This window comes from Alosa sapidissima, chromosome 10 (assembly GCF_018492685.1).
Source record: "Alosa sapidissima isolate fAloSap1 chromosome 10, fAloSap1.pri, whole genome shotgun sequence".
Classification (NCBI taxonomy): domain Eukaryota; kingdom Metazoa; phylum Chordata; class Actinopteri; order Clupeiformes; family Clupeidae; genus Alosa; species Alosa sapidissima.
Window position 1 is genome coordinate 26473880 of NC_055966.1, and position 13279 is coordinate 26487158.

The 13279-nt window shown below is 43.5% G+C and overlaps 1 protein-coding gene across 1 annotated transcript; it reads right to left on the reverse strand.

The window, feature by feature from the left end:
* Nucleotides 1-5137: 5137 nt before the first annotated feature.
* LOC121721281 lies at nt 5138-9119 on the reverse strand. Its single transcript, XM_042108083.1, has 2 exons — nt 8969-9119; nt 5138-6965 (listed from the first exon to the last, which is right to left on the reverse strand). Exons 1-2 carry the CDS (start codon nt 8985-8987, stop codon nt 5458-5460), a joined length of 1527 nt encoding a protein of 508 aa, XP_041964017.1. The 5' UTR covers nt 8988-9119; the 3' UTR covers nt 5138-5457.
* Nucleotides 9120-13279: the final 4160 nt, after the last annotated feature.

Genomic DNA, 13279 nt, shown 5'->3' on the forward strand with positions numbered 1-13279 from the left:
AGTGTGGAGCCCCTTATAATAAAGTTGGTTAAGCTTAATTAATATATTAGTAATATATAACTATCAGTATGGGGGACCCTTATAATAAAGTTGGTTAAGCTTTATTAATATATTAGTAATATATAATTAGTCAGACGGTGAAGGGACTGAGACCAAAACTGGCTTATCACATTTATTCCTTTAGGAAAAGTTAAAACAAAACAACAAGTAGTTGAATGGGCTATATTACATGCATCATTCCTATACCATCACTGTCAGCCCTACTAAGGGAGACATGCGACATGGAATGTTCAGGTGCACAGAATGACAGTTTATTAATATTCTGACTCACTAAACACTCACAGACGTAGACCATACGGAGGTAATGCATAAACATAATGCTAATTTAAATGTACATTCATTTCCTGCTAGACTGAATTGCACTTTCCATGCACACTAAGCTAAACTACACTGAATGCATGGAAAGTTGCTAGCGGAGTTTACAGCTAGTCACGTTAGACTCAGTGTACAACTAGTGGTCATAATGAAAACATTAATAAACGTTCTCTAAGTTGCTAGAATTGCACCCAAATCTTAACAATACATGTAAAGTAACATAATACAGGTGGTATATCAAAGTTTTCAACTTAAACAACATTTTACATATACAAAATTAAAACAAAGTGGGGAGAGATACAGTCAACCTACGCAATGCAAAGCATACCGCTTCTGATCGGTTATGGCAACAATACAAGGACAAAACGCAGCAGAGCTGCAGTATAGCGTTTCTCCATAGGGGGCTCCAAAACACCAATCTCAATAAAGCTGATTAATTACGGCGAAAATCACATACAAACACTAAACTGCATTTCTAACTCTGTTACCCTCCCCTGAATTTCACCAAATTCAAGCAGCAACCAAAGGCAAAGAGTACACTACTTTCAAACACTAGACAGAGAGTCACCAATTACAGGACAGCCAACCACAGAGGTATCCAATAAGGATGAAGTGGAAGAAGAGGAGCGCAAACTCACACAGCCAACCACTGGCAGTAGGGTGCCTTATACACCCCACAAGACCATAAAGCCATAAACCATAAATTCCATAAATTATCCACAAAGCTAATCAGAAAAGCTAGATAAATAATATGTCATTAACTTTTATATTAGCATATAGTTTGTAAATAAACATTTAACATTTAAATGATGTAAGAAATAACTGTTAATCAGTGCCAAAAATGTATTTAGCAATGCTGCCTCTTTAGCAGCATTGCTGTTAATGTCCTCTGATAGTGCCTACTGCTGTACCACCTCTGTCACATGAAGCTGAGGTGGAGACAGCAGTTAGCCTACCACTTCCCCTCATACATGTTCTTTGACTATAGTAATGACTAGTATTGACAGATGCAGTGGTTATTTCTATAGTCCCCTCTGCACTATAATTTAAATGTTAGTCTAATGCTGTAGCTATAACTCTGTAGTTTAAAAGCTTAAAAGCTAAAATGCTTAAATGCTAATTGATTAAATGTTTTCTATTGCTATGTAGCCTGGAAATCCAGACCCAAATCTAGAAAGATTTAGGGTCTGGCTATAAGTAATGAAAATGGTCCAACTCGAGGGGCGGCATGGATTTGAAAATATCACTGCACACAATTAGAAAATATTATTACTCACTGATTCCAGACTTCGACGTTGCAGCGCTGTCACAGTGCTTAGATACACCGATGTGATTGGTGCAGCTTGGCTCCAAGGGAATGGGTAAGGACTTGGTCCAGATTCCTGTGTGGGAAAGACCTGCCACCAACAGCTTTCCTTGAACTTTACAAGCAATGAGCATATTGCTTACATTCAGCACAAGGGAAGGGACAAAGCCAGGGCCACAGCCAAAGCCATGTCAGCCAAAATCAAATGAGAAAAAAAGAGAGATTAGCCGAAGATTGATTGTCCTGTATGGTGTGCAGTCGTTTGCATCTAGCCGTTGGTTAGAAAGCATCTTTGTGCTGCTCTCTTGTTTTAGACAGATATCGAAATAAGGTGCAAAATGCTCCAAATTGCAAACATTGTCCCAGATCACCAGAATTCACCCTATAGCAAAAGTGCACCAGAAAGGATCTTCTATAAGCTTTAATGTTAATAATTATGTGCACATATGCAAGTGTCTAAGTACAGAATCCAATTTAAGATTTTAGGTAACACTTTATAATAACTACACACAATTCATCATTTATTAAGCCTTTGTTACATATTAGTTAATGGTTTGTTCATCATTAGTAATTTCTAATTTATCATCAGTAAAGCATTTGATCACACAGTTATAAATAGTTTGTTCATAGTAAATAAGCCTATATCTTAAATATGTTTATACATTGTTGTTAATACTTAATAAATGATGCAATAATATGTTTTTGATTAAGTAATATTTCCATTATTTAACAGTACACATGCAGTAATGATTAGTTAGGGTGAGGATACATATTTTATAAACCACTTCATAATTAATAATTAACTCAGGAGTTACAAGTGGTTAGTTAATGATATTTTGTGAGCTCATCTAAAGTGAGGACGTTTTATGCTTTGCAACACATTTACAAATGAGTTATAAAGTTTACACTTGCATTTATTCATTTAGCCGACACTTTCACCCGAAGCGACACATGTCAATGAAATTAAAGGGCAAGGCCACATAGTGGACGCCGGGGTTTGAACCCCCAACTTTATGGGTTACTGCATGTTAATCTGGCTCCCTATCCACTACAATACCTCTGCCAAGTGATATTACAACAGTCAGTTCAAAAATATAATATAGATATGCGTGTTTACTATGAACAAACCATTTTTAATTGTGTGTTTAAAGGCAAAAATTCTTCATTTGTAAAGCATTATTCCTAAATTAATTCTCATCTATAAATCATGTTTACAAACATGATTTACAGATGAGAATTAATGTAGGAATAATGCTTTACAAATGAAGAATACAGCATTTAATAATAGTTTACATATGTTTAATAACAGTGTGTAGTAGAAGAAAACAGAAACTCTTGCATAGTTGTAGGGGTTTCTATCTGGGCCAAGGTAGTGTAGTGCAGTGGTTCTCAACCTTTTTTCAGTAATGTACCCCCTGTGAAATATTTTTTCAGCCAAGTACCCCCTAACCAGCGCAAAGCATTTTTAGTTGAGAAAAAAGACTTACGACGAAGTGACAACAAATTAATAACGTCATGTACAAAAACCAACTGCACACCCATTACTCTCGTTTGAATTACTCGCAGACCTGTGATGAGGAGACAGAGCTATCATTTGATACCGAGTACATCCTTCTGGGTTATAAAATAGACGAAGTGACAGAAAAATAATAACTTCATATAACTCGACTTACCTCACGTTTTTGTCTGTTTTTGTGGCAAAGCATGTTTATAATCCAACGCTATTGTGTGTTTCTTTATGGCAAAGAATGTTCATAATCCGGTTTTGAGATCCTAGCAAATTCCTGCATGGCATCCAATTCAAGGCTCACATTGAATCCCAATTTGTTCGACACTTCCATTCAAAATCCAAGCACATCTGGGAATTGGTAATACCCACACACATACCTGAAAACACTTACAGAGAAAACTGAACACCAATCTGTCTGAGGCTTATGTACCTGTTCAGGTGTGTACTTTGAGTACCTGTGTACAGTTCTGTATTTGCTCATTTACTCCTTATTACTAAAACCTATCGAAGACGAATTATTTTCAGTGTGCCAATGAAAACTATATGGCCACCAACCTGCATGCAACATTCCCGCATGCATCTTTTGCAAACAATGGAAGGGGCATGCAGAGACATTGAGGTGGAGTCACTTCAAGGGTGGATATGGCACGGCACACAAAGTGATATTTACCCCTGTTGCCTAGCCCGAGAGGACATTGCCTGTGATGTCGATGAAAACTTGTGGCCATATCAGGATCTATAATCCCCCCGCCACACACACACATACAACAAAAAATGTCAGCAGCAATTTCTCCAGAAATTGTTTTTTCTCTTTTTTACTTTTGTTTTGTTGCTACATGTTTTATTTGTTTAGAGTAGATTCACTTACAGTATTGCATTGATAACTGTGATTATATTTTTCTTTATTTTTGTAAAATGTTTGTTGCCAAAAATGTCAGCTAATTACTGCATAAATTCTACTTTCACAGAACAGAAGAGTCTGAGAAACACTGCAGTGTTTTATATAAAGCCCATCAGTTTGTTTCTGTTTCAGTGTTTTATACTGTATAAAGCACATCATGTATGTGTTTCTGTTGCAGTGTTTTATATAAAGCACATCATGTATGTGTTTCTGTTGCAGTGATATAAGGCACATCAGTGTGTTTCTGTTGCAATGTTATATAAAGCACATCATGTATGTGTTTCTGTTGATTTGAAAGAGTAATTCAAATTTTGTTGCAATAATAATACAAGTTTAGAAAGTATTGTTGAGTTTTGATTTGATTGAGTGTTTCATTTTGGCATAGATGTGAGTTGTTTATATCCAATTGCTATGTCTTATTTGGCTGTGTGTAGAGTTTTGACATAATGAGCCAAATACTGCAAAAAGTGTGTACGTAATAGGCATTTAATTGCCCCCCGGGGATGAATAAAGTTATTTGAATTTAATTGAATGAATTTAATTGAAAACTGTAGTACTGTGGCAACATTAAAATCTGCGGATTAAACCCTAATCTAACAGTAATTTAATACTTTCATTTGGTCCTTATGCACACTACATTTGTCAGTGTACCATTACTTTGTGTTAGCACACATGAATGAACCATTTATCTTTCTAATCAACACTTTAACATGGGACTGACAGTAGTCTACAAACTATAAACTACATCTACAGTATAGAAAAAGTGAATGATTTACAATCATCTTGATTTAGCTCCTTCTATATAATATAACAGCACCATGATAAAAAAAAAAATATTTTCTCTATTTGCATGTTGGATAAATAGATAGTTCATCAACTCAATCTACAAGTTTTAGAGGGGCAGCTAAATTCCTATTCTTTGTTACATGACTGTGAAGGAAACATGGCATGTAACACAGAGTAACACTGCCCCCTTGTGTTCATAAGAGGGATTTCACTATGCTTCATTGATCTTGTTCTGGCACACACCGTAATCACGTCACACATTTTACATTTGAAAATTTTAATGGAACTTTAAATATTTAGAAATACATATATTCAAATAGCAAAAACTGTCTGGTTCTTTATCATAAGATATCAATGTTGTGTGTCAAACAGCATTGTCTTTGCATTTTACACTTTCACATATCCTTATAAAACTATGTTTACATTTGTTGGATAACAAATATAAAATGTATAAAGTAAAATATATTTACTGGCAGTCAGCAGTGATTCAGGCATCTCTGAGGATGCAATTATTTACTGTAAGTTAGATTATGTTTTTATATCTGACTGAAGTAATAAATAGGCCGTACTGTAGCTTTTTCAGTAGGGGTTGGTCATAGCAAACATATACGCAACAGGCACTTGAATTAAGTTGGGAACGTCCCATTTCCCAGTGGCTAATGCCCCAGTTACCATTCCCACTGTTGTGCCGACAGTCCCCGCCCACGTGGACCAGCCTACAGCGATGGCCGCCGCTGACCCCAGAGACACCCCAGATGCCCCGACTGCCCCGAGCAGTGCCCCCGCCGTGCCCCCTGCTCCCAGAAACCCGGCCGAGACTCGTACCAGACCAATGATAGCCGCCACAGCCCCTGCGGCCCCCACCACGATCTTCCCGTCCACCTGCCTTCCCAGAGGTCCTCCTACGGAGGCCCCGAGGCCCACCTGGCAGAGCTTGGCCACGAAGAAGCCCGCGGCGACGGCCTCCAGGGACGAGCGCTGCCTCATGGCGGTGGCGATGCTCTCGCGGGGCGGGACCTTTCTCCCCGCCGCTTTCAGCCTGGCCGAGGCCCCGGCCACTTCCTGTCCGGCGTGCACAGTCAGCACGGCGATGGCGAAGGTGGCGAACAGGCCCATGCAGCCGGCGAACTTCCAGAAGCTCAGGTTCGCCGACCTCATGAGGGCAAAGGTCATGACGAGGACCAGCGCGAGCAGAACCACGAAGACAAAGCGGTAGTCCCCGTACCCGAACAGCCCGAGGCCCGTTGTCACGGTCGCCGTCACCGTCATCGGGATGCCCGAGAACGCCAGCAGGTCCGCGTACTGGGCCATCGCCTTGGTGACGCGCTCAGAGACTCTCCTTTGTTCCGTCTCCAGCACCGTCCGCTCCCTCTCCTCCCTCTCGGCCTCCTTCCTCTCCCGCCACTGCGTCTCCCAGACGGCCCGATGCTGCTGCGCGGCGTCCCCGTCTCCGGCGCCCTCCTCCAGCATCGTTATCCTCTGCTCCATCTCCACGGTGACCCTCTGCCTCTGCTCAACCACTGCCGCCTCCTGCCGCCTCCGCTCCCTCTCCCTGTCCTCCTCGCTGGGATCCAGAAGCCCGCAGCAGAGCCGCTCCCCTTCCCCGAGCCGCAAGAGGGCCGCACGCAGGAATGGCGTCAGCAGGGCTAACGCCACCAGTCCCCCCAGCAGTCCAGCCGTCACGGAGGCCTGTGCGAGCATCTCGATCCCGACCCCGAGTGTCGCTCCGCTGGCCGTCGCCCCGACAGCAGAGGCGAGCCCGGAGGTTACCCACGCGAGCACCCTGACTCCCAGGGACCCGTCTCTGCGTCCCCTCACTCTGAGTAGCCTCAGAGTCACCAGGGACGCCATCGTCACTCCCGTCACGGCTGACACCACGGCGGCGGAGAGGGCTGTGGCCCCGAGGAGCGTCCCGACACCCAGGGGCCCCACGTCTCCCACGGCCTCCGTCACCACCTTCAGGTGTGGCCCAGAAGTCAGCTCCGCCATCGCCTGGTTCATGGGTCCCTCCGTGGCTCCCAGGGCACAGCCAGCGATCGCACCCAGGATGAAGCCCACAGCAGTCTCCATCACTGGGCTACCTGCCTCTGAAACAGCAAGAGGAGAAGAGCAATGAGGTGCCTGCATGCATGTGTCATGCACTGCATTCACTGTCTCCCATGAGCTAACATGGCTGTGTGCATGGTACTGAAATACCAATGCAGTCAGAATAAGACAGCCAAAGAGAAAAGAGGGGAGGAGACATACATACATACAAGAATACACTTGCAGGAGAAACAGAAAGACAGCCTGAACACATGAAGGAATAGTTCTGTATTTGCATGGTGACATCTGTGAAGTAAGCACAGGATAGAACAAAGATAGGGAAAGAAGAGTATATGAAATGAGATAAAGTGTTCGCTAGTTCCATAGAAATGAGGAGGATTAGGATAAAGGAGAAGTCCCTTTCCTTATCAACGTTGATAACACTTAGGAATGTTCTAGAGCTACATGCCTTGATAGTAGCACTACATGCACCTGGCACTGTGGGGAATCTGATAGGCCTTGGCCTGCCCTCTTCCACTTCCCTAACTTCCGCCGAATTATAAATACAGACAGATACACTCACAAAAAACATCATAAAAGGAGGAAGGCACCCAGTATCACATACAGACACTGGGTTGCTTTCCACAGTGAAGCCGGAAAAACAACAGAGTGGTGTACCTGAAAAGTGGTGTATCTGAAGATGGCAGAGGACACATACATAAATGTTGACCCACTCTGTGTCCAGGGCCAAACACCAAGAGGAGATAGGCAGCAACAAGGCCGTCACGGGACGTGGACCTGCTTCTTGCTGTGGGCTTCACGGTCATGTGCATGAGTATCTTCCTACGATTACTTCCTACATTACATGAGCTCCACCAAGGAGGACAATTTAAAGGCACACATCAGCAACCTGACCAACATGATATCTGCTCAAATTGACCAGCTGAAGGCAGAATTAAACAATCTGACCAACATGAAGGCTGCTGAGATAGAGCAGCTAAAGGCAAACGGGAATAGCTGCGTCAAAGAGAGAGACCAGCTACTTAAGGACAAGCAGGAGCTTGAGACAAAGCTTTGTCGGATGGAGGGTTCATGTGAAGGATAGGTCGGCTTCAAGACCAGAACCTACTACGTGTCTACAGAGCAGAAGTCCTGGACTGAGAGTAGACAGGACTGTAAGGACAGAGGCTGTGACCTGGTGGTCATCAACAGCGAAGACGAACAGAGGTTCCTGCACAGCCTCCATGGATTGGTCTGTCTGACCAGGAGGCTGATAGGGTCTTTCATTGGGTGGATGGTAAACCTATAACAGCCTACCCTGTCTATTGGGGAGTTTATCAGCCAACTTATGAAGATGAACTGTGTGTTGTGATCTACAGGTTTTATGCGCATCCGGACAGTTGGTATGATAGACCCTGTGAAGAATCATTCTATTGGATATGTGAGAAGCATTGTTTCCTTCTGTGATCTTTCAGCGAATAACACATTAGTGTACTCATTTATTTTCTGAAGTCAGTAAACAGTGAGTGAATTCATAATTATATCTGTAAATAGGTCTATGCTTAGGCTACTGCAGAAATTCGTGCTTTATTATTCAGGCTTAATGATTATTGTAGTCGCATTGCTACTAAAAGTGTAATGTCACAAAAATAAATTGTGTGGGAAAAGTTTCCTTTATTTACGTAAACTTCTAGCTGGTGAACCAAAACGTGCTTATCCAGTTGGACAAGTTTCAGTGGTGAAATGATATAGATCAGTTGCACTTTCTCACTCACGTGAACTGCAGTAGAAGGGCTTGGAAAATACAAAATTCAGCAAATAACAGAATAGGCTGTTCTAGTAGCCTAAGCCTACTGCCATATTTTCAAAACAGCTATAGGCCTGCAGTATTATCTAAGTTTAATGTAGCCTATAATAGGCGACCACAAAGGACAAAGCAACACAACAGCAAATCAGTACAGAAAAAAAGGAAAACAAAGTAGCGATTATTAATGTGTCACACACTGGCACTAACTAGCTGGCTACAGCCGGCAAATGTAAGGCGCGTTTTGTTTTCTATTCTTACTGTTTGGTGGCGAAGCCATGGTAACGATCCCAAGCACCTCGCACCTTGTTCGAGTGTGAGGTTCGCTCTCCTCGAGCGCTCCGCCTGCAGCTGAGACTGTTGCTGAGATGGCACCGAGAGGCAGGTGAATCTCGCCCTAACCTACTGCACTCGTAGGCTAAAACATGAGCTGCTGGGACACACCTCTTACCAGAGCTGAAACTTCCGCCAGTATCACTCCGATCGTGTCTGACTCTGATCAGAGAGAGCACTCGACGTCACACACCCTGTTTAGGCTATCCGTTTACTAGTGTGATCTCTCTGCACACATCCTGGGAGAGATCTCTGCACACATCCAAGGATTCACGTAAGGAATATAAATTAAGTTTTAACGTTTTACAAAAATACTACTTTTTCTTCAGCCTACACATATTTGGTTATTCTTTCATATTAAAGGCAATTAATTTCCCTTTCAGTCTTTCCACTTGCCACCAGACCTGCTGAAACATCTAGAGGCTGAACAAATGTCATTAAAAAATCATTATCCCATTAGCCTATTCCTATAGAACATAAGGTAGCCAAACTCTCATTGCCTCAATCAGGATAAAATGGCCTCAGTCAGGCTAAAACTAATCACTATTAACCTCAAAATTATTAATCTCATCCATTCTACATGTTAATTTATAACCTGCTTAGCTCACATGCATGCACCACATTTAAATCAATACTGGACTTGATGTTTTACTTAGAGAGTTGGAGATTTGTATCATAACTGGTCAAACCACAATGCACACACACAGAGCCTTGAGGGGAGACCTGTGGCTGAGGCGAGGCTGTCATGTCATGTGGCGCCGGAGCCCACATCTCTACACTGCAGACTCACTCCTCCTGTTGCTCCAGGACATGACTCATAAAGAGCTTCATCAGATCTGCACCAGGTTCGATCAGAAATCATTCAGAAATTCGTCACAAATCATTACTTCCTTCTGCTGTCATAAAAGAAAAGTTGTGCACATAAAATATAAGGTTGTAATGCAGTATAGAATAAAACTGTAAACAATTAAATGATCAGAGATCAATGATGGCATGCTGTTTGTGGAACATATACCTCTTAGGCTCATTTGACTACCAATGGTATAGTGTTCACGCTTTTGTTCTGGAAAGTAGTCTACACAAACCTGAACCAACTAGCGCTGGGGTACTTCAAGGAGAATTCCGGCATTTTTTTTCGCGTAGATCTCTGTTTCTCAAGGTCACCGAGTACTGTCGGTACAAAAAACAGAAACAATTGGTTCTACCTAGCTCGAGTTGCTGCAGCCAACAGCTAGAGCTGCTAGGCAGCTACAGTGCTACGCTTTGGGGGGCATGAACATAGGGGCTCATGAACTTGTGCCTGGAGTGTAGCTCTGTTGGCACAAAGTACTTTGGTTGCATGGCCTGCAATCAGAAATACTAGAACAGAACATGTGGTAGAAAAACAGGAAGTACCCTTCGTACCCTTCTAATCCCTCTAACCTAAGAGAGCAAAACGCCAACTCCCCTTCAGTATATACTGGTAATTTCCAGTTTGTATAGGTGTTGAACTCATTGTAGTCATTCCTCTGAGACCTCTGCAGTTCAGCGGAGGGTGAAATGGCCAGTTTTTGTGAGGCACTTCAGTGGGAGGGAAACGTACACACACCTTACTCTCAGCTTTATCACTCATGCACACACACACGCACACACACACACACACACACACACACACACTGTGACATAGCCATCACACACCTGCAGTTGTATAGACACATGCAAAACAGAGGTTTTGACCTTGTGAAACCAGTCCAGTGAAGACCTTCATGGGGCTACAGCCCTGTGGCACATTTTGATAAGTCTTTGGGAACATGTCTGTGTGTGGATATCTTTTTAATTTCCACTATCTGAATCAGACATGAACCATTAGACTTGAAGCAATCTGAAGATTTACTTTAATTTTAGGTTTGTAATGTGGTCTTTTTGTTTACAGTTTTCCCCCAACTGATATTGATCAAATTCTTCTAACTGATCCAATAAGAGATTCAGGCTCTCCAAACAGTTGACACAGCCATCCAAACAGCCCGGTTTCATTTGGAAGGAGCCACAGCATTCTTATCAGATGACATCTTTTGAAAAATCAAACTCTGGTGTCTAAACCATAGCTGATTAGACAATGAATTCAGGTTTAGCCATTAAGACATAGTTTAGAAAGCATGTTTATCAGAATGTTTAGCTGTTTTTCAGACAAGAGTGGTGGGTCACTTGAAACTCTCAGCCTCTCAATGACATGTGTATCTTAGGAGTGAGTGTGAGGGAGCTCCTGTTATGTTCACCTGGTGCAGCCCAGTACTTACTGTATATTAACATACAGTACAGTCAGTTCCAGCTTTGGTCAACTCTGTCGTCCTGCTTCCTGGAATCACCCATCCAGCTGGATGCAAGACTAATCTATAAATGCAGGGTACAGAGAGCAGTCCAGTCTATGAAGGACACAGGAGGCATAGCAGTCCAGTCTATGAAGGACACAGGAGACATAGCAGTCCAGTCTATGAGGGAAACAGGAGGCATAGCAGTCCAGTCTATGAGGGAAACAGGAGGCATAGCAGTCCAGTCTATGAGGGACACAGGAGACATAGCAGTCCAGTCTATGAGGGACACAAAGAAAAAGAAGAGAGATTGAAAGATCCTCTTTTTAACAGTTTGGACCAGGCCTAATCATGGTGTGTGCGTGTGCGTGTGTGTGTGTGTGTGTGTGTGTGTGTGTGTGTGTGCGCGCGCGCGTGTAGTAGTAGTAGTAGTAGTAGTAGTTGTAGTGCTTGCACCATCTGCTTTCAACTGTTGTCACTGGTCAGCCCAGAACACACCACCAGCCAGGAGTGAAAAGATAAGCGCAAGGAGTGTGTGTGTGTGTGTGCTGTATGTGTGTGTGTGTGTGTGCTGTATGTGTACACACTCGTAGCCAATCAGCCAGTTTGGGGTAGCGCAGCAGGACAGCGGAGAAATCCGATTTTCACCAAACAGCTCTCAGCAAACCACAGCATTTGTGTGGAAATGTTTTCCAGACTCTGCCAATGCATCCTCCACAACAACAGCAGCAGCACTGGAGCCCAGTGTTGTGGAAACAGTGGCAAATGCCTACTGTAACCGTTAGTCATCCCCGAGCCCCCAGCCTCTGTGTGTCAGGCGCTGAACGGTCAACATCTGCGGAGAATCTGCTTCCAATCCTCTTTGTCAAAGCGGAGAAACAGTCCTTTCCCTGCGAGCTGGGTGGAGCGTAGCGGCGCTGGGCTGAGCTGGCTTCGCGGACTGCTACATTGCTGGTTCCTGATGTATTGTGAAGGGTTGTAAAAATGATATAGCTGATCGGCCAACCCGGAGGACAAGCCTGGCGGGTCTCCATGGCACCACAAAGGCCCATCCTTAACGTTTCAAGACCAGCTATGGGAATCGTTAAGGAGTCCGATAGAGTAGAAGGCCAACGGCATTCATCGTAGCAGTGAAGTAAATCGCTGATTATCTCATGTAATTAAGCCGTTTTTATTGAGGCCTAAATGGCTTAAGAGCGAGTGGTTTAAATGTCATCTTCCTCTGTGCTCGACCCTTTAAAATATACATACGACCAGCCAGAGAGAGAGGTGTTGCTTTGGCCACTTGTTCTGACGTCTAGTGTAATTCTTCTGTCTTTGGATTCCCTCCAGTCGCTGCTATCTGAGAGGCACTTATGTTGGTTGCTATGCTACCCTAAAAGTGCCCATTGACCCCAGGCTGCATCCCATTGGCCGGATTTGCCACTCATGTCCGGGTGATTGGCCGGTTTATGAGCCATTAATAGTCAGCTCATTAGCACAGAGGAAACGGAGCGTAATCTCGGTTAGTGTAACATAAGATACAGTGTAGCCGCGATCTGGAGTGCTGTCCACTGGAGTAATGAGGCTGTTGAGAGATCTTTGTTGCTAAGTACTTACCTCTGCAATTTGGCAGTACTTCCCTGGGATAGCAGGTCAGGTTTACGAGGCTGGCGCTGGAGCAGAGAAACACGTGGGCCGCGTTGAAAGCTCGGAGGGGGAGCGGGAGGAAAGAAGCGGCAGGTTGGATTTAGGTCGTTTTCATAATAAAACTCCGGCCAAATATTTTCCCTGTAAAACTCCTGAGGCCTTTGATCGTGTTAGGAATGGCGTCCATTGCTTTATTTGAAGGATAAAAGAACGAAACCAGATTTAATGGAAAGGCTGGGATGTGGTGGGGGTACACACACACACACACACACACATAGATAGACATCAAAGCAAGGTCAGTGCAAGTGCTTTCCATTCTACG